This window comes from Antedon mediterranea, chromosome 4 (genome assembly GCF_964355755.1).
Source record: "Antedon mediterranea chromosome 4, ecAntMedi1.1, whole genome shotgun sequence".
NCBI classification, from domain to species: Eukaryota; Metazoa; Echinodermata; class Crinoidea; order Comatulida; family Antedonidae; genus Antedon; species Antedon mediterranea.
The window spans coordinates 31,035,913-31,057,530 of NC_092673.1; the positions used below are offsets into that span (position 1 = coordinate 31,035,913).

At 35.4% G+C, this 21,618-nt stretch overlaps 2 protein-coding genes and 2 non-coding genes across 6 annotated transcripts in view; 2 read left to right on the forward strand and 2 right to left on the reverse strand.

Moving 5' to 3' along the window:
• The window catches only part of LOC140047277 (E3 ubiquitin-protein ligase UBR4-like), a 49,877-nt gene extending 35,097 nt beyond the window's left edge, over nucleotides 1–14,780 (forward strand). For all 3 annotated transcript variants that reach the window (XM_072092196.1, XM_072092193.1, XM_072092194.1), the window contains 29 exons: nucleotides 81–320; nucleotides 437–575; nucleotides 851–1,108; nucleotides 1,600–1,784; nucleotides 2,329–2,617; nucleotides 2,982–3,066; nucleotides 3,305–3,432; nucleotides 3,808–3,943; nucleotides 4,377–4,579; nucleotides 4,887–5,151; nucleotides 5,311–5,606; nucleotides 5,802–5,955; nucleotides 6,169–6,212; nucleotides 6,514–6,594; nucleotides 6,761–6,848; nucleotides 7,083–7,164; nucleotides 7,498–7,774; nucleotides 8,038–8,222; nucleotides 8,671–8,743; nucleotides 8,916–9,245; nucleotides 9,751–9,840; nucleotides 10,032–10,154; nucleotides 10,350–10,483; nucleotides 10,619–10,744; nucleotides 11,083–11,277; nucleotides 11,559–11,783; nucleotides 12,247–12,433; nucleotides 13,040–13,106; nucleotides 13,325–14,780. In XM_072092196.1, the coding sequence (XP_071948297.1) occupies nucleotides 81–320; nucleotides 437–575; nucleotides 851–1,108; nucleotides 1,600–1,784; nucleotides 2,329–2,617; nucleotides 2,982–3,066; nucleotides 3,305–3,432; nucleotides 3,808–3,943; nucleotides 4,377–4,579; nucleotides 4,887–5,151; nucleotides 5,311–5,606; nucleotides 5,802–5,955; nucleotides 6,169–6,212; nucleotides 6,514–6,594; nucleotides 6,761–6,848; nucleotides 7,083–7,164; nucleotides 7,498–7,774; nucleotides 8,038–8,222; nucleotides 8,671–8,743; nucleotides 8,916–9,245; nucleotides 9,751–9,840; nucleotides 10,032–10,154; nucleotides 10,350–10,483; nucleotides 10,619–10,744; nucleotides 11,083–11,277; nucleotides 11,559–11,783; nucleotides 12,247–12,433; nucleotides 13,040–13,106; nucleotides 13,325–13,386 (4,747 nt within the window). In that variant the 3' untranslated portion in view covers nucleotides 13,387–14,780. The remainder of the gene's footprint in view (nucleotides 1–80; nucleotides 321–436; nucleotides 576–850; nucleotides 1,109–1,599; nucleotides 1,785–2,328; nucleotides 2,618–2,981; nucleotides 3,067–3,304; nucleotides 3,433–3,807; nucleotides 3,944–4,376; nucleotides 4,580–4,886; nucleotides 5,152–5,310; nucleotides 5,607–5,801; nucleotides 5,956–6,168; nucleotides 6,213–6,513; nucleotides 6,595–6,760; nucleotides 6,849–7,082; nucleotides 7,165–7,497; nucleotides 7,775–8,037; nucleotides 8,223–8,670; nucleotides 8,744–8,915; nucleotides 9,246–9,750; nucleotides 9,841–10,031; nucleotides 10,155–10,349; nucleotides 10,484–10,618; nucleotides 10,745–11,082; nucleotides 11,278–11,558; nucleotides 11,784–12,246; nucleotides 12,434–13,039; nucleotides 13,107–13,324) is intronic.
• A 93-nt stretch (nucleotides 14,781–14,873) lies between these two features.
• On the reverse strand, nucleotides 14,874–21,354 carry LOC140047278 (monocarboxylate transporter 12-like). The gene is made up of 6 exons (XM_072092197.1): nucleotides 21,248–21,354; nucleotides 20,635–20,973; nucleotides 17,505–17,648; nucleotides 17,106–17,288; nucleotides 15,489–16,790; nucleotides 14,874–15,120 (listed from the first exon to the last, which is right to left on the reverse strand). Exons 2-6 carry the CDS (start codon nucleotides 20,930–20,932, stop codon nucleotides 14,966–14,968), a joined length of 2,082 nt encoding a protein of 693 aa, XP_071948298.1. The 5' UTR covers nucleotides 20,933–20,973; nucleotides 21,248–21,354; the 3' UTR covers nucleotides 14,874–14,965.
• Trnat-ugu (transfer RNA threonine (anticodon UGU)) lies at nucleotides 19,794–19,865 on the reverse strand. Its single transcript has one exon. It is a non-coding gene; the product is annotated as a tRNA-Thr (tRNA).
• Nucleotides 20,189–20,260, forward strand: Trnat-ugu (transfer RNA threonine (anticodon UGU)). The gene has a single exon. It is a non-coding gene; the product is annotated as a tRNA-Thr (tRNA).
• Nucleotides 21,355–21,618: the final 264 nt, after the last annotated feature.

The window sequence follows — 21,618 nt, forward strand, 5'->3', positions numbered from 1 at the left end:
TGTTAAATGTTAATGCAAGTTAACTTTTACTTTATGTTGCAAAGCTTTTAAACTTTAGTGTTATATTTATTAATTTTTAGGCCCACTATGTGGTACAAGGCAAAGAAATGCACCCTCACGGCTGGGCAGACAGAGCTGAAGGTAGAATTCCCTCTACCGATTGTGGCTGCTAACGTTATGATTGAATACCTGGACTTCTACGACAACCTTCAGGCCTCTGCAGAGACACTTCAGTGTCCCAGATGTAGTGCATCTGTACCTGCTAACCCTGGTGTTTGCGGCAACTGTGGAGAAAATGTTTTCCAATGCCATAAGTGCAGGTAAGCTTGGTTTATAATTGTTAATCTTTTTTTTCCATTTCCTGTATGTGTTGTTAACTACCCATGTCATCAATAGTAAATAGCTTTAGATTAGAAGATTTATATGATTTTTTCAGAGCAATCAATTATGATGAGAAGGATCCATTTTTATGCAATGCTTGTGGTTTCTGCAAATACGCCAAGTTTGACTTCACTCTGACAGCAAAAGCTTGTTGTGCAGTGGATCCAATTGAAAGTGAAGACGACAGAAAGAAGGTATTATATTGCGATTTTTTTCCTACAAGACGGTCGCTGAGTATTTCTTTAACTTTAAAATGCAATTTGACTGCCTACCAAACCCAGTGTTGCAAATTGCATGTGTGCACCCAAATCCTGTCTACCTAAACTAACTAAATTATCTTTATAGAATTCAATGAAGGTTCAATTTAGTGCTACTGAAGGGATCTGGTAATTTTTACTGTTTCTGTATAATGTTTAGATAGCAGTGTATTTGTCATGTCATTAAAGAATCCTATTTCATTTTTTTCCAGGCTACGACCACTATAAATTCTTTGCTTGAAAAAGCTGACCGTGTTTACCGTCAGCTTGTGTCGCATAAGCCACATCTAGAGACCCTGCTCGTTAAGCTAAATGAATTTGGTCGAGAGAAACAAGACGAGACGTCGACCGGTAGCAGTGGAGGAGGATCCAGTGGCGGCGCCAATGTGAATCGTACGATTCAACAGATTGCGCAAAGATACTGCGGAGACTGCAAGTCTACTTTTGAAGATTTGAGCAAAATTATACAGGTTGGTGGATTGCAACTTTTATTTCTCTATGTGAACTGGCCTATTTATGCATCCATACATCTGTGATGGAGTTGACTCTCTAGTTGTTTAATACCTCAATGGCACTACCTTAACCAATAACAGGATCAGAATTAAATAGGTTTTCTAAACTGAACTCTTTACTAAGAGGCTTAAAGCATTTCACACCTGCTCCAGTCCAGCTCCAGCCAATAAAATCACATCTTAATGTTCGTTTTTCACGATGTGCCAATCTTTATACTTGATATGCCGGAAGAGATCAGGTGTGAAACACTCTTTAGGAAGTAATTCCTGGTATTATAACCCATTAAGTTGATTAAACCTTCAACCTCTACAAAAAATCTTTTACTGTCCACACCAGAATTCAAATGTTTTCTAAACTTCACTAAGAGATAAGACAATCATTACGTCAATTAACTTCTACAATAAAAAGTCTTATAATGATGTATACATTACTTAATACTCTCTTTCAGAGAGTATTAACATCGCGTAAAGAACTAGTAGAGTATGACAGGTCACAGCGAGAGGCTGCAGCCAGCCTGTCTGATACAAGCCCAGCAGTTACACCAATCTCAACACCTCTTGCCAGTCCAAGACCTTCTCCATCATCCAGTATGAAGGTCGTACCACTACCATCATGCAAGCCTACAGAAGCCAGGTGAGATACAGTTTGTTGGGCTTCAAATACAAGCAATATTTCTCTCTAAATAGACCCTACAATTGTTAACATAAACTTATAAAACTTTTAAATATATATTTATATACTGTACATAATGTTGTTAAAACATTGTTGAAATTGTATTTGTTCTTTGTGTGTGCACGGCCCCAAGGGGGAACAACCATTTGTTGATCTGGGCCTCCGTGGTTAAATAAAGTTGAATTGACTTGAATTTAATATATTTAACATATTTTAGTAAATCTAAAATTTGTCATATCTTGTATGAACATTTCGTATCTACTGCCAACTAGTCATCCATTCATAGAAGCACTGTCTATTTAGTGAGCGAATGGACCTGAGCTATGAGTAAAGTTTTGATAGAAATAGAGTATACAAAATGCTTAGATGTTGTAATTCTTGTATACCATTTGCGATAAGATAAAGAAGAAGTTGAAGTTGTTATTAAAGCAAGCTAATGTTCATAGGTCATGTATTTTTTATAAAATTTAGAATTACTGCTTAACAAAATTCTTTAATCCACCAGTATTGGTCGTTGCTATGGATGTGCTGCAGCAGCCACTGAACATTGTGTCACGTTGCTAAGAGCTCTAGCCTCCCATTCAGACACAAGACAAATCTTGGTGAATCAAGGCCTTATTATTGAGCTTGTTGAATACAACCTACGACGCGGCACTGCTGTGTTCAGGAGTGATGTACGTCAGTTACTATGCATGCTGACACGTGATAATGCTGGTGCCACCGCACAGTTAAACAACATCCTGATGATGCGTGTTCAAAATGCTTTACAGAGTTATAGATCCAATCCAGACGTGGTATGTTGTGTTTTCTTAACAAAATTCTTCTAGCCTGCCTTAAGCTTTGTCAACACTATCAAACTGTATGTGACAACAAATGTGATGTGCCCATATATGGACATAGTTATGTCATATCACTACCATATTTGGGCATATCACTAGCAAATTTACCACTTTTTTGTCAAACTAGTGTGATAGTGTAGACAGTGCCTTAGAATAAAAGATAAGAAACCTCCTCTTCTCAGTGTTTGATATTTTATTGGTTTCCCAAATACTTGGAAGATTTTTTTTATGTAGAAACAGGAACAGGATTGCCACTTTTAAGGAGAGTAGATGTATCTACTTATTTTTATACAATTTGCCTATTGGTTTTTCTTTTTAGGCTGGAGCAGTAAGAAATGAGATGGAACTTTTAACCAACACAATTGAGCATGATGAGACTTGTTGGGAACAAAGACTCAAATGTGGTAAGCTCACAGACGATAAATTATCCAAAGTATTTGTTAAATAATAAAGATAGGCCTATACTGAATACCTAATACGTTAAAACTATATAGATACAGATGTCCAAGATTGTTTTTGAAACTGCTATCTATAGTTTTTATAGTGCCCTTTCTTGCTTTCTTAGATTCTCCACAAATTTTTTTTTTTTAACTTGTGACCATTCCATTTTAATAAAAGACCAAATTATTCCCTTTTTTTCAGTGATGAAGCTGTTTCTATCGTCAGTGAAAATCACCAGTCCAGTAGTAATGGAAAATATCACTTTACCATGTCTCAAGATTTTGCAACATCTTGTAAAACCACCTCCACCATCCTGCAAAGCCAATAAGGTATGTTGTCTGGCTTCCTTGAACAAAGAACAACAACTTAACATTAAGTTTACAGTAGAACCTGTGTTGTTTGACACGTTTCATACCTGGACGCAATGTTCCCTGATATAGCTTCAGACAATGTATGCGCATTAATCATATGCAAATACAGAACGCTAAATTTAAATGTCATGAAAAATCGCAGAATTTATGATTATTCCTGTATCTCTTATCTGACAAATCACCTGCAGCAACAAATTGCAGGGAGGGGAGGGAGATGTCATTAGGATAGGTCATTCAATGTTAAATTTATTACACTGCATGTGTAATAGAGGTATATGTACAATTGTTCCTGGATTTTGCCATCTTTGTATAATATTTTATTGATATGTACAGGATAAATCCGTAGAACAGCTAAGTAGCATGAAACCTAGTGGTAGTGACGTGTATGTGAACACTACACAGTGGCTAAGCATGTCATCACCTGTCGACTATGCTATATGGAGAACAAGAGTTCCCGCTAAAATGGATGGTAAGGCTTCTGTCTAACTAAAATTCTTATTTACAAAATAGTGATGTACATCAGTTACAAACCATGTACTTTATGAAGCTTAGTTTCCTAAAAATTTACACTGGCCAATGACAACCTATTTAAATTCTTAATCTCTGTCTACATTATCAAACTTAATGTGACAAAAAAATGTGATTGACATGATTATGTCTTATCACTACCATATTTGTGCATATTTGGTAGTTTGATAGTGTAGACAGAGCTTTATAGGGAGTAAGATTACAATCTTGTTTTACCGAACATCCATGCATTAATAATCACTTTGAAATGTGAAAAACACTCTAAATAATAATGATTAGCTACTGTATGTCATGTATCAATATTAAATTTCAAGAGTAGTACAAAAATAGCAACCAATCAACATCACTGATTTATTAATTTTTACTCATAACAGCTGATAGTTCAGAGAAGTCTGCCAGGGCCATCCGAGGTAAATATCTAATGGAGAAGTACACAAAGATCTGGAAGGCGGGTGTGAAGAAGAGTCCAGAGATGCTGCATCTAGGCAGCAGTACATGGCTACGCAGGGTTCTGTTCTCACCTTCATCAAGGTCTGCTAGACAAGCAGCATGTAACATTGTGGAGTCCCTATGTCAGGTAATTAGTGGCTTGTTGGTTAAAGTACCTTCCTTTCAGTCCGAAGTTCCAGGATACAATCCTGACCTAGTCCTAGTCGGTTTCTATTCCACTCCAAGCCTCTCTATAAAGTTTATCCATCCACTAATTGGAAAGTTACTTTCTGAAAAAAGAAAAGTTAATATTAATCTTGACTCTTGTTGCTGTAATCCTACATTTTGGCCAGCTTAAAATGTAATGTGTGAGTGACTGAATGAATGTAATACTATATATGCACATTTACTTGGTCGTTTTACCTATTTTATGATCTTCTGTATTATTCCTGTAGGTATCAAGCAGATGTCAAAAGATGTTGGATCTTCTCACCAGCTATCTGGATGAGGTCGGACGAAGTGGTGAAAGCGCTGCCGAGTTCCTGTCTCTCTACCAGAGACTCATCAAAGAGCCACATTGGAAAAGATACCTGGCAGCTAAAGGAGTCTTGCCTCACATTGGGGGTCTGATCACATACGAAATAGAGCAATTGGTGGCACTAGAAGACACTACCCTCAGCTCTGATCTGTCACAAGGTTATTCGTTGAAGATGCTCACTGGTAGGTTATATCAAATGATAGTCTTGGCTACACTTTCATATTTTGATATTATGTGGTTTGACCTTCCACCTTAAAATACCTACATAAAATACTATAAGCTATTTACAGTAACTATTATACTGTAAAAATACTACTCACATTTCGACTACACTCTTTCAGAGCTACTTTCATCATTTATTGAGGTTGACACCATCAAACAACACTACAAAGGCAAGTTGCTAGGAACAGTGCTTAACGGCTACTTGTCTCTGCGTAAGCTGGTGGTTCAACGAACCAAACTGGTGGACGAGACTCAACAAATACTGCTAGACCTGCTGGAGGAAATGACAACTGGTACTGAATCGGAGACCAGGGCCTTTATGGCACTTTGCGTGGAGACGGTGAAGAAGTACGAAGTGCAAGATTTGCGTACACCAGTGTTTATCTTTGAGAGACTCTGCAACATTATCTTCCCAGTAAGAAAACATTTTTTAAAGTTGTTACGTGTGTAAAAGAAAAATCATTTCATCAATCATTTAAATCTGGGGGTATGGTGCTACCTTTACGTTAGAACCAAAACATTATATATACTATCTGCCATACACCATACATTTCTCCCAGATCATTTTCAAAATAAAAATTTGATCTATTTTTCTATTCTTGCTAAAAAGGAGGATAATGACATTGGTGAGTTCTTCATGACATTAGAAAAGGACCCACAGCAAGAAGATTATCTGCAAGGTCGTATGCAGGGTAACCCCTACAGCTCAAATGACACTGACCTAGCCCCACTGATGAGGGATGTCAAGAACAAAATATGCAGAGGTAATTTGTTATATTATTTTTAATGTTCTTTCTGTATGGTAAAGAGAGTGATGTACCCAATATGGTAGTGATGCCCAAATTAGATAGTGATATGACATCATCATGTCCATATATGGGCACATCACATTTTTTTTGTCACATAACGTTGGATAGTGTAGACAGAGCTTTAGTTTGCTAGATTTTATTATTTAAATTTGTTCATTTTTCTTTTAGATTGTGAGTTAGTTGCACTGCTAGAAGACGATACTGGAATGGAGGTAACTATCTATTTCATAACAACATGATAGAGGGCGTGATACATCAAATATTCTGCTTAAAAAAAGTAAAATAATATGGCAGGTTATCAGTCTCACAAACAAAATTACTAAATAAGGGACACTATGTATTAGTTATATATATAAATAGTTTATTTTAAATGCCAACTTAGTGAAAGCTTAATGCTCAGAAAAACTAGGTATTCATGCTGAAGTTGCCAAGTTCAGGTGGATTAAATACATTCTATATTTAGAATCTAAATTATCATCTTAATAATATTTTGTATGTATGCGTTTTTTCCAGTTGTTGGTTAGCAACAAAATTATAAGTCTTGATCTGCCAGTGAAGGAGGTCTACAAGAAAATATGGTGTCATGATAATGAGGTAAAATATACCAGTTTTATTATTATTTATAGTTCTAAGTTAGTAATTATTAGTTAAAAGGTTTTGTATAATAAAATAAAAGTATATGGAGCCTTGTAACCGGGGACGTAGACTTGCATATTTTTCTATTTAAATGAATATGTTTGTATTTTCTGTAACATTTTAGGGCGAGCCAATGAGGATTGTGTATCGTATGAGAGGTTTGCTTGGCGATGCAACAGAGGAGTTTATTGAAACACTTGACAGTAGCAAAGGTAACAATCATTAAAAAATTGTAATTGTTGTTATGGAAATTTCAGCCTTGTCATCTAACTATGCAAATTTCAGCATTGTCATCCAGTTATGCAAATTTCAGTCATGTCATTTAATTATAAAAATGTTCAAATAAAACATGTTTATTTTTTAATGCTTTTAAAAACAATATAATAAATTTATTTAATATTCACATACAAAAGAAACAAATCAGTTTTAATATTTTAATTGTGTAGATGAAGAAGCAGACGACGAAGAGATTTACAAAATGGCAAATGTAATGCATGAGTGCGAGGGGTTAGAGGTCATACTATCAAGGTATTTCAGAACTTGTTTACTTAATGTGTATGTAAATTTGGCTCTATGTTTAAAACGTAATCATCTAGCTCTATATGTATTACTGCAAAGTTTGATAAATTTGTTTAATCTAACTGGAATTTTACTTAATCCTCTGTCTACACTATCAAAATTAATGGGACAAAAAATGTGATGTGCCCATATATGGGTATGATGATGTCATAGTACTAACATATTTGGACATATCACTACCATATTTAGGCAATCACACTTTTTTTGTCAAACTAGTTTGATAGTGTAGACAGAGCTTAAGAACAATGTCATTTATATAATAGTTGTCATTCCTATGTATAGGTTAGCATCTCTTACTGATCTTGTTCGTGGTAGACAGTTACTCACTGTCATGTTGAAGCTGTTTGATTACTGCATCAAAGTAAAAGCCAATCGGCAAAGACTCATCCAGACACGTCTACAATCTATCAACATAATGTTAGCTGTGCTCAACCGAGTACTGTTCTCAGAACAAAGAAATAGCGGTTCAGGTGGGGGAGCTGTGATCGCAGAGCAAGTGCTTGCGATAATGGAGATTATTTTACAGGAGGCCAACAGTGAACCTCCCCAGGAATCAAAGGTAACTTATTTTGGGAGAATAATCTTGCGACACTATCCTGTAGTGATAGAGTGACATGAGAAGGCTAAAGCTCTGTCTACACTATCAAACTAGTTTTATGTACCCAAATATGGTAGTGATATGCTTAAATGTGGTAGTGAATGATATGACATCATCATGTCCATATATGGGCACATCACATTTGTCACAGTAAGTTTGATAGTGTAGAAACATTTTACTCTCTGTTGTTGAATGAGGTAATTTGCACTTAATTATTTCTACAGGAGATTCTCACTTGCGACAAAGCTCAACTCGTGGCTCTACTCGACCGTGTCAACAGTTCATTTGTCCGTTCCAACGCCAATGTCCTTCAAGGTTTGATGCGGATCATTCCGTTCTTGTCGTTTGGAGACAACGACAAGATGGCTACTCTAATTAATTACTTCAAGCCTTACCTCAATTTTGAAAAGTAAGTTGGTATTTCCACTTTCATGTCATTTACAAAGATTGAGTATAGCTCACAGGCTTGGTCGTGACTGCGTTAACTTTTAGCCTAACATATGTATTATTACACAATGTTGAATCTGACAAAAAAATGTTTTGCCTTTTCAACCATCATTGGATTGGATTGTAGTTTATATCAAAACAAGTAAAACATAGATTTCTATTGAACTTGAAAAATGTTTAACTTACAAAATATGGAGCTTGCGATCAGTAATCGTTTGGACCTAGAAGCTGGCTAAAGTGTAGTGATGAAGCATGTCATAACTATTAATCAAAAGCTCTTTATCATTAGGTTAACCTTATTGGAACGTAGTTGATTAAACAAAACTGATACCAATGATTTATATAAGTTATAATGGTTCATATTGTATTAAATATTTATTGTCCAAGAATTGGTTTTTCTTCCACTTTAGATTTGATGAGGAGCAGGCACAAGACCACGCTATACACCTACAGAGCTTCTGTGTTATAGCTGCAGGTATTGAGGTTAGTGTATTGTTTGTACTACCTCTAATTTAGGACCGTTTGTGAAATAATAATAGAAGTATTGATCTCTTAAAATAAAATTATTATAGTATACTATTCTCAATGCCACAAAAAAATTGGTCTGTTTTTTTTGTCAATTTAACAATTTTTTTTTTGTATTTCCTGTAAACAGAACAATGCCAACGGAAACAACCTGAAAGAACTTATAATTGAGCAAGGCATTGTGAAAAGCGCCACTGATTACATCATCCACAAAATGCCAGAAGCCAGTAACCCTGACTCAGCTGCTTGGAAGGAATTCTTGGCAAGACCTGCTCTGCCATACGTACTTCGTCTGCTGGCCGGACTTAGTACGGGACATTCGAAGACGCAGGAGCTTGTCGGTGCCGACTGTATACCTGGTATGCACCGTATGGAGCAGATGTCAAGTGAAGAAGGAATAGGAACGTTGTCAGAGAATTTGATGGAAGCTCTCAAGAAGAATCCAAACGTCGCTAAGAAGGTAATCAGAATTTTCTTTAGGTCGAAATGTTCACATAAATACCATATTCCAGTAGAACACTTCTTTAGGATTTCGACTTACCGATTTCTTACAAGAATAATGAAAAGCGAAAACAGAATATTAATTTGTATATATAAATATTTGTTGATGGATTCAAACATGTACTACAAATGGAGAGAGGCATTATATATCAATATATACAAGTTTTGGTCCTCTCTCCTTCATCTTTTTTTTTTTTTTCCGTAATTTATTATACCATATGGACAATTGTCTGAAATAAAAGTTGAATTGAAAAAAAAAAATTGAATTTAGAGGACACTTTCCAGTGAAATAATTAGTGGAAAATATATCTTTGGCCAACCCCTATATAGTGGACAGAGGACACTTTGTTGGGTCCTGAAGGTGTCCACTTAATATGAGCTCTACTGTATTGAACATTTTAAAACACTAAAGGTTGTAAAAATATTTAGAACTTTTGAGTAATCATTCTTTTTGTTTTGAATAGATTGAAGAAGTTAGAACACAAACCAAGGCTGAGAAGAAACGGCTTGCTATGGCCATGCGTATGAAACAACTTGGGGCTCTAGGCATGTCTGTAAGTTGACATTTCATTTTGAATTATTCATTTCCAACTCCAACCAACAGTGAATAAAAAGTGATGTATATAAGACAGGGAGAAAATACCAAACAAGAATAAAATAAATTGTCTTTGTAGATTTAAACATACTGTAATGCATCTAATATAAACCCACTTGAAAACGCAATTTTTACAATTTCTTTTTTTAGACAAATGAGCGAGGTCAAGTAACTGCAAAGAGTATGTTGACGAAACAAATGGAAGAGTTGGTTGAGGAGACTGGTCTGACTTGCTGTATCTGCCGTGAAGGCTACAAATACCAGCCTAACAAGGTATCACCAACAGTATAGTTACAGGAGAATCCCTCTTTTATGACACCCCTATTAACATGTTTCTGTGAAAGGGAAATAAGTGCTTTATAACTATGGCCAACAAATATTCAAGAACACTATTATTAAGGGGACACTCCTGAACTCAATCATAATTGTTTGAATAAAAATAAAATCTTTTCTTTTGTTGGTTTAAAGGTTCTTGTGATTTATACGTTTACAAAACGTATTCCAGTTGAAGAGTTTGAGAATAAGCCACGCAAGACACAAGGATACAGCACGGTGTCACATTTCAACATCATCCACTATGATTGTCATATGTCAGCCGTACGGTAAGTCCAGTTTCACACTTCATCCTTACCGTATAATGTACGTGTTACAATGTTCAAGTTCAAAGATTTTCAACATTTTAGCCAGTAAGCAAATCAAAGATGTTGTGTGTATGTAATGACCTTTTTGTTTTTCAGATTGGCACGTGCTAGAGAGGAATGGGAGAGTGCAGCCCTACAGAACGCCAACACCAAGTGTAATGGACTGCTCCCCTTGTGGGGTCCTAATGTACCAGAATCAGCGTTTGCTAACTGCCTAGCTAGGTAAGTTAAATTACCATTTGGGAAGCTTCGAGAAAATACTACATAAACACAATTTAAACATTCATTTTCAATGACACACTGTGGTATTAATACTATGTTGATAATTATGTAGTGTAGTTTGGTGACTATAACAGGCTTGTCTTGCATTCTCATGGCCCAGCGTTCAATCCTGACCTGGTTCCAGAGTTCAATTCTGACCTAGTGTCATTTTTTCAGACTTGTATAATATAAATATATATAAGTGTGATACAGTTTATCTATGTAATTAGTAATATTTGATGTTGGATGTGTATTTTTAATGAAATTGTTGTTCTTAACATTACCTCTGTTGTATCTAGACATAACACCTATCTTCAAGAATGCACTGGGCATCGTGAACCAACTCAACATGGCACACTTCACGACTTAAAGCTACTCATGCTTAGATTCGCCCATGAGAAATCGTTCAGTGACGACAGCGGTGGTGGCGGTCGCCAGAGCAACGTCCATCTTGTACCGTATATGATTCACATGGCGTTATATGTGATTAATACGTAAGTAGGGTGAAACTTTGGGAAAGGAAAGAAGCCCACCTCGAAATCAAACCTACTGGGCTTCTTTCCAAGATAGCATGAGCTTCTTTTCGAGTTAGACTACAGTATTTGAATGTCAAACAATACAAGCACATGGTTAAGAGTTAGTTGGGGGATTGAATTCCAGATGATCGAGTTTATATATATATTATATATGTTTTACAGTTAATATTACTAGTTTAAAGACATTTTCTTTTGACCATTTAAAAGATTAATAAATGCAATTCATTGTTATTATTTAGAACTCGATCTGGGACTCGAGAATCAAAAAACCTAAGTACCTTCTTGAAACAAGGAAAGGAAAAATGGGTGGAGTCGAGTTACGAGGTGGACGGACCACACTACTACACGTTATTGGCTGCGATGTTACTGTCGCAGGAGGAATGGAAAACTGAAAGATTAACATGCCTTCGTCGGCTTATTATCACAGGGCAGGCGAGACTCGTCTCTCCGGGAGGCTGTAAGACGTAAGTATTCACTGGTCAAATTATCACTACTGTCCACCAAACTTCTGCAAGATTGGCATTTCTTCTAAATGCGCAATCGTACATGTAAAATTCATATTAGGTAATAGATAGTATTTTAATTAAAATGATAGTACCGTAAAACCTTCTTTTATTTTATTTATTTTATTATTTTTAAGATGGTATGTGGAGATCGAGATACTGTAGACTATTTAAATGTTACGGAAAATCAATAAATGTTGTTTTGATCTCATCTTGTATTTTCTTCTTGCCACTTTGTTAGCAAATAATATGTATAATTGGCAGAGATGAAAAGGATCATAATTGTAGTAGCAACTCGAAAAATTTATTTCAAAAAGACACCCAAGAGGCCTACCCAAGAGTACTAAAAAAAAAAGCAGCCCCTGGGCTTCTTTTCGAGGTATTTATAATGCATTTAAGCTTACATATTTTTCATTTGTTACAGCATAACTGACAAGGCTGTTAAGGACTACACCGTTTACAAGTCCTATATAGTCTACTGGGCTCTTATGAACTGTTTTTATACTGTCCTTTTTAAGAAGGTGTCGATAACATCCGGCGACAACTGGTCATCTTCGGTCGCTGATTATATCCGTAACAATGATGAAACCATCTTAAAGGGAGCTGACAAGGTATTGAATTAATAACTATTTATTTTTATGTAAGAATGACGTCAACACAGTAGGTGGCGCTGCCTGGTTGCTAGCCAACCAAAAAATGCATTCAATCTGCCTAAGTTCGAGATCACCAATGGTTTAGAATAGGCTTATTGAAGTAGTCATTTTAAAACTTAATAATTTTCAATAAAAACAAACTAAAATTTCAAAAGAACACTAAATATTTGATTTGATAGAAATACAGACAGTTTATCAACATAGTAGCGTTGAACACATTTTTTGGTTGACTAGCAACCATGCAGCGCCATCTATCGTTGTAACATCACAACCCAGAACTCTATATTGCATATAATATGTCAAAAATGTATTTTTCTTTGTCTTTGAAAATGCAAACGATATATATTGTATACAGCCCACATTATATTATTTTTTTTATTATTGCGGTATATAAAAAATATGTATATATATAAAAAGCAGCAAAAGCTGAAGGAAAAGTATTTACATGATATATAGATACTTATAAAAGACACATAACAAAAACACAATACAATATTATTATAAAAAAAACATATAAAAAATGACATTAAATTTAAAGATGATATGCTTTCTGATTTCTTTTAGTTGTTGGCCACGTATGAGAGTGACCTTTTGCCCTGTGAGTCTTTTGCAGAATTCTGTGATGTTAATGGTAAGTTCAAAGATCATTTTTGTAAATTCGCATTGGTAGTAACACTAGAGTACAGAGACGAATCTTAGAATGTAGACCAAGCTTTCAATTCACTATGGCTTCTGAAAATCAGCCAATCAGGTGCAGTTATTCTGAAATTATAGAGACTGTATCCCCTCGTTGACCTTACACTGACGATAAAAGTTAACATGTGATTAATTCAATACATTTTTCTGTAGGTTTGCTTGACGATATTCCTAAACCAGATACCTTTATCCAAGAAACTTTGAAGTCACTTTAAGTATCAACAAAAAGGCATGAATTCTCCAACTTATTTGAATTTTTAAATTAATAATAATAGCAGTAATTAAACTTCGCGATGACCTATGACCTAATGCACTGCTTAGGCCTACCTAGTGTAATGTACCCATGAATTAGTGTTATTAGTATATCTACAATTACAATTTTAAAGCTTTTATCATAATGTGCCTATATGAGTTAAATGGTAGTTTAAAGATATATTGTCCTCCTAAAAAAATATTTTTTTAAATTTTTTTTTTGAATATGTTATTTTAATGTCACATTATAGTTATTCACTCTCACAAAAAATTGGGTCTGAAAAAAATGTATTTACCTGAGAAAAATGTAATTTAAAGCAAAAAATGGTCAAATTGTCTGGAAGACAATGAGTTTTTGGGTAATTTAACTGTTTATTTTGTCTTTTTAAAGGTGAAATAATTTTTTTCCCCCGTTTTTTTTCTTATGGAAGTGAACAACTTAATTAAAACTGCAAAATGGCCTATTCAAAGTCCGATTTTAAAAATCTTTATTTTTCATGATTTTGGGGGACAATACATCTTTAACAGTGTAACCAAATAATTGTATGTTATAAAAGTAACCTGAATTCAAATAACGTTGAATATTTTTGTTTACATTAAAAAAAAACGGTAGTTTTAAATTCTAGTACCCTGTATAACATTATTAACCAGGGCCGTAGCCAGCATGAGACAGACTATGCACTCGCCTAATCTGAAATGTTAAATTTTTATTTTAACTACTCGCCCCATCATATTTTATATTAATAATTACATTTAAAGCATCTTTGACTTGTCTGTTTTTAACCTCTCGGTCTTGGTTATCCAATTAAAATACTATTAAACATCCGTAACAAATTGAGTGGTAAATTTATACTGTATGTCTAATTTTAAATTGATTGCTACTTTTTCTCCAAATCATACTTTGTTTAAGTTTATTTAAAAATCTTAATTTTGTTGTATGTTGTTATAGTTTTGACGAATTAATCAAATAAATTCTGTTCACCCATATCTAGGCACACTATGTCATTCATATATAAGAGATTTAAAAACATTTAAATCCGCATTAAACAAACATTTTTAATGTTTCACTATTAATATCTTTAATCACGTTCTCATGGTATTTTAATTAATTAATGTTGTATGTGATTCCTATATTATCTAATACATTAATTTGTTATAACTACAAATGCAGGTTTTGCAAGATAACTCTAGGAAGTACGAAATATCAATAAAATTGTGTTTGCATGAAATGATATAATGATCTCATTCTAGTAATGTGTTGTGTTGTAACCTCTTCTAACCTTTTGTTTGGCATTTCTCTTGAATGGGTTTGTGGATATCTCACAAGATCACAATGTGTGACGTCACACATCTATGACATCACACTGATTTATAACGTCAGACATCACAATTACGTCATTATTGTTGTGTTTGGTTATTAGATGCATAAAGATAATTAAAGTCAAAATCGTTGTTGCAACTTTATCAATTTAATCAATTTAATCAATGGAATTGTCAATAGAATCGATATAACATAAACGCATAATAAAGATAGGGGGATGGCTATGATGCTGTGTCGTCTGCCTTCTTGTTGCAGTCCACGTTGATTTTCCCGCCTGTTATTGGATATATAACTAGACAGAGACCTGATAGTATGAATGCAATTCCACCTACACAGAATACAACACCGTAGTTTCCAGATATATCGTACAGAGCACCTGGAAATAAAAAGAACCATATTAATTCAACCTGAGTGTTACTGTTTGTGAGTTTGCGGAAAATAGGCTTGAAAGGGACGACTGACTGTTAAGGTTACAATTGCCAATCGCATTTTACTAACTCGGTCAACCCAATGTATATTTCATTTTTCTTTTTTTTTTTAGTTGAAAGGAATCACTTTGGTTTTCGGTAAACCAAAAACCATCTCGTATGAATCAATCCACCTCACTGCACTCACAAACTCAGTAACGGAAAAAATAAGTGGAGTTATTATCAATGTTGTTGCAAATGTGTATTTTGTATAATTATACCCCGAGCTACCCTTTAAAGAACCAAGTGTCTCTGGCTACATATTGCTATTACGAACCTGCAATGGGTGGCCCAAGAAGAAAACCAAGTCCTTGCATCTCTATGGTCATTCCAAAGGAGTACGGCAGCGTGTCAAGCCCAACAAATGCAACAAGTAGAGCTGGAACCAACGAATCTGTTGAACCAGCTATCGTAGCGTATACTGCAGACAACATAAACATACCGGCAAAACTACCAACCAACGGTATGAACAGTAGTATAACTCCCGCCAAAACAGTCGAAATCATGTAGCCCGTCAAGCGATGATACTCGTTCGGTATTCGATGAAATAATAGTCCAACGAATATTCTCCCTGCCGTGTCGGTTAAACCCATTATGGATAGAATGAAGGCTGACTGTTCTTCCTTTATTCCGAGCGTTAGGGCGAACGATTGAAAGTAAATGAAGGGAAGCTGGTAGCCGATGCATATCAGAAAGTTTGAGATGCAAAACAACACGAAAAACGAGTTTTTAAACAGCTGTTTGATAATAAACAAGGAACTAAATCTAGTTTTTAACATTGACACAAATTGAATCCTTCGACTTGGTGGTAGAAGTGGAGCACTGAAAATTATATCCTCCTCCTCCTCCTCTCCTTCGTCAGCTACCTTGCCGCTCTTTTCAGCTACCTTGCCGCTCTTTTCAGCTACCTTGCCGCTCTTTTTAGCTACCTTGCCGCTCTTCTCTTTTGGTCCAAATTGTTCAAACGCTGAAACACTGTTATACGTATCATTGATGCTGATGTTTGACTGATTTGTGGCTCCGTTTTTATCAACGTCCTGTGTATCGTTTGTCACGCTGATTGTCTGACAACTTGGTGTGCGCATTGAGTTTGAGAACGATTCCTCAATCGCTGATAAAGACAACGCAGAAGCCTTTTTGCTTACGGTACGACCAGCTCCTTTTGCAGCTCTATCTTTTCGTGAAGTTGGAATTCCGAAACGAACACTACGTCTCTCCCATTTTCCAATAGAATCTATCGCATTAGCGGTGTTCTTTTTCGCTTCTTTGTTCTCTGCGGGTGAATTGTCGTTATTATCTGCAATTTTGGCAGGCTCCGGTGTATCTTCTGTGATGGCGTAAACCTCCTCAGTAGGCATGTATTTAAGACTTCTAGGCCCAGTGATATCAAATATTATACTGGATGCCGACAACACTGGAAAACCAAGACAGCTAGCCTTTGTCATCAAGTCTACTGCGGTCAGCTTTTCCTCTTGTTGTAGGCCTAACTGATCAGTCTGAGGTGGTATTTTCCGTCTTATTGGAACTTTCTTCGGATCGTAGATAAAACCACAAACATGTAAAGTGGTCTCTAAAAATCCTGAAAAAGAAAATGTTGATCATCATCAAACCATCATCCGCCTGTATCATATCGTCATCACCTTTATCATCGTTATCGCCATCGTTTATTCCCGTCATCATCACTGTGATGTCATCAGCACCATTATAATTGTTATCCTTTTCTGCCATCAGTATTTTCAGCATTTTCATCTTTGTCAACACCATCCATCATTTCATCAACTTTTTTGTCATCATCATCACCATTCATCTTCGTCATGTTTACCATCAACATCTTTACAATCATAGCTAGCATCATTTACGACCGGACCAGCTCCGCAGTAATATTGTTACATACCTAGCACGACAAATGTCTTTCTCCAACCGATAATGTTAAGGAGAGCCTGGCATACAGGAGCTAGAATGAATGTGCCCACGCCAGAGCCTGCTACGGCGATACCAGTAGCGACCGAACGACGGCGCTCAAAGAACTTACCGAGAGTGACAATACAAGGTAAGTACGAAAGACCAAACCCTAAACCTAAAATGAATAAATAAATATTCGTTAGTAATCTAAACATTGATGTTTCATAATGATGAACTAAAAAAGTAGGCCTCTTTTATGGTGGCGTGTTTGTATTAGGGTCAGTATGCTTACACATAATCGCACTTAACTTGATCGAACCAAATAATTTATCCATGTAGACTTTTACAATTGTGTTTAAATAGGCATACTTTCCAATACATTTATTCTAACCTGTCAGAACACCATACGTCAAGTAAAGAAAGGGCAATCCGGTTGCAAGTGAACTTAACATCATTCCTGCAGCTGCAAATGTTGCTCCGATTAAGGTAACATGTCGTGGACCCCATCTTCCGACCATAACACTGGCAACTGGCCCTATTGTGATAATAATGTACGTAATTGCGCCAAATATATATATATATATATGCACTGATGAAGGGCTAGTGTTGCCCGAAAGCTCTGCTAACTTGTCTGGCTGTTTACTTTATCGTTTTGATTTAGCTTTTCGCTTTTTATTTTTGTATCTCCATTGAGATCCAGCCACTGATACCCACAGCATTGTCATTTTTTTCAGTAATTTGCCTTTGGATTTATATATATATATATATATATATATATAAATCAAAGAGCTGCATAGGCAGGATATAGAAAAAAATCAAGATCAAATAAGTTAAAACTGCCTCAATATAGATTTATTTTAACGACATGTTTCGGGCATAGCCCATCATCAGGTGAAAAGAATTGTAACAAAGGATAACATATATAAGTCACAAAATTACATAATAAAACAAATCAGCCAATCAAAGATGTTAACAAACAAAAGGCATAGTTATAAAGGCACGCCTCCAAAAGCTATGGTGTACAAAGCAGGAATGGTTGCTTATAAAGCAGGAAATTTAAAACAAAGACAAAAGCTTCAAGTGTAAATAATTGTTAATATGTGAATGTCTCTGGCAAAATTAATGTTTAAAGAATCTAAATTGTACATTTATGCCGGTAGGGGCAAGAGTGCCAAGCTTTACAATTATTCTTTCTTCTATAATTCTACGAGATGTCTCAGAACCATTACATACTTTAACACCAGAAATTGTAATATCCGAAAGGGAATGCTCATTATTACAAAAATGGGTGGCTACAGGTAATCCGGGAGTCTTTAGTTTAATAGACCTTAAATGTTCTACAAACCTATCACCTAACCTGCGTTTAGTTTCACCAATATAAAGCATATTACATTTAGTACACGAAATACAATAAACTAGATTTCTAGTGGTGCACGTAATACGATCTGTGATAACATAATTACCAGAAGGTCCTACTATTTGGTTTGAACATGAAACGTAATTACATGTCGAACATTTATTTCTATTACATTTGAATGTTCCAGTTGATTCATTGCCTTTGTTTTGTAATTTAGATTTAACTAAAGTGTCTTTAATGCTTTGATCACGTCTGTAAGCTATCATGGGTGGTTCTTGAAAAATATCTTTTTTAGCGGATTTATCATCTTCAGTCAAAATTGAAAAGTTATCGCGGACAATGTTAATAACCTTCTTATTCATAGGATGATACGTGAGGACTAGAGGTATGCGGTCACAGGCATTTGTATTATGTGTAGGTTGCAATGTGTCCTCGTGCGTTAACTGGCAAACTTTTCTTAGAGGTTTCACAGTAATGTCAGATGGATATTCGCGTGCATTGAAAAAATCGATCATCTCAGATGCTTTGATGTTAAAGTCATCATTATCGCTACATAAACGTCGAAGTCTAACAAGTTGCGAATACGGTATAGCATTCTTGCAAGCTGGAGGATGCGAAGAGTTGTAATTTAGATAAGTGTGCGCGTCAGTATCTTTGTAGTGGACGGATGTAGAAAGACCAGGTTTATCAATAGATAAACTAATATCAAGGAAAGGCACACACTTGTCAGAAATTTCATGAGTAAACTTTATAGCAGGATGGAAATTGTTCACTAAGTTAATGAACTCATTAAGTTCATCTAAAGTTCCCGACATAACACCAACACAATCATCAATATACCGTTTGAATAAATCTGGTTTCTTTCCCTTAAAATCTCGTAACACATTCTGATCAATATATATATATATATATATATATATATATATATATATATATATATATATATATATATATATATATATATATATATATATAAAAAAATCAAGATCAAATAAGTTAAAACTGCCTCAATATAGATTTATTTTAACGACATGTTTCGGGCATAGCCCATCATCAGGTGAAAAGAATTGTAACAAAGGATAACATATATAAGTCACAAAATTACATAATAAAACAAATCAACCATATATATATATATATATATATATATATATATATATATATATATATATAAATCAATGATGTTGCGTAGCACTGTGTAAATTATATATAAATCATACTGCAAATTATAGAAACAGTGCTCATATTCGGAACATGATCTCATAATCGCGTCGAGCATAGCTCATTGGCGAAAGTTCCGTATTTTTTAGTTGTATGAAAAAATGTCTCTGGCGGGATTCGAACCTGCAACCTCTCGCTTACAGGGCGAGTATCATACCACTAGACCACAGAGCCATGTATGGTATTATCACAGATTTTCACATTTTTTCATACAACTAAAAAATACGGAACTTTCGCCAATGAGCTATGCTCGACGCGATTATGAGATCATGTTCCGAATATGAGCACTGTTTCTATAATTTGCAGTATGATTTATATATAATTTACACAGTGCTACGCAACATCATTGATTTACATATACACAATATTATTTAACAAACCGTTGCGAATTAAAGTTGGAATTTATTCTGACTTGTTAAGCCTCCACTGATTGTGAGGGCGTTTGTTGTATGAGAGAATGTATCTGGTGGGTGAAAATCTGTGATAATACCATACATGGCTCTGTGGTCTAGTGGTATGATACTCGCCCTGTAAGCGAGAGGTTGCAGGTTCGAATCCCGCCAGAGACATTTTTTCATACAACTAAAAAAATACGGAACTTTCGCCAATGAGCTATGCTCGACGCGATTATGAGATTATGTTCCGAATATGAGCACTGTTTCTATAATTTGCAGTTTGATATATATATATATATATATATATATATATATATATATATAAACTTTAATTCGAAGGGTAGGCTACAGAGATCTAATAGTAGGCATAATAGACAGTCATAGATGACAAAAACTGAGTCTTGTGACAATATCCTACCTAGCCTGAAATCACATTCACGCGTACAATCCATAACAGACCTAACTTATGAACTGAGGAATTTCGATTGTTCTTTGCTTTAGATAATAAAAGAAAAACTTTAAATGTAATAATATAAACATTCGCGTACCTGAACAAAGCATAGTTCCAAGTAGAATCGAGCCAACCCAGGCTGTTGCCGATTTGCTTTTACCGAAGACTCTCAGGAATTCTGTGTAGAAAACACCGACCGAAGAGTATGCCATTCCAAATGTAAATATGTGGGTGAGCAAAGAAGCAACCATGACGACCCATGCCCATCCTTTGTCAAGGTTAGTCTCGTCTGCACCGTCGTCATCTACATCTTGAACGCCGTCAGGGGTGTGATTTGTAGATGGAATGACATCTGGTGTTGCTACACCCCGTCCTGTTGCCTTTTCGACGACCATGACTATGTACCACAGGCCTCAGAAAAGGACTGCGTTTAGGCCTATAAAACGTCGAAATTCATTAATAGCATTTTATTATCAGAATATGTTTTAGGCCTACTTGTTTCTTATTTTCACTTGTGTTAACTGATGGTCACACGAGTTATTTGGTATCGTAGTCATCACCATATCACTTCTTTAATTATAAACATTTTATGCTAGGCTATGCTATTATTGAAATTGCAGTCTCCTGTATCTACTCTATACACATACTTCACAACCCAGAAACAAAGCTGGTTATTTTATTACCAGAAAGTTTTAAATATGAATACACACCTTGATGTCTTTTGTCAGTATTGTCCCATTTGTTACCACTGAAACCCGACTACGATTCGCCCTTCTCTCTGATCAGCAGCAACAATCACAATGTAGTTGTTTCCAAGACAATCAAGTATGCGCTTGTTAACATTCGCGCTATTGAAGTTGCCATGGTATTTATACGCGCCTACGAATTTTTAGCTGGCGTGTGGCGTGGCGGCGCGGCTACTACCGGTAGGCCTACCAGTAAATTAAAAAAATATATTATCATGAACTAAATAAATTAATTATGACTTCATTTACTCTAAAACGCGCGCGAATATGATTCATTACTAATTAATCACAAAAGTGTGCGACACGACACATTTGATTATCCCGCCATCATCTGA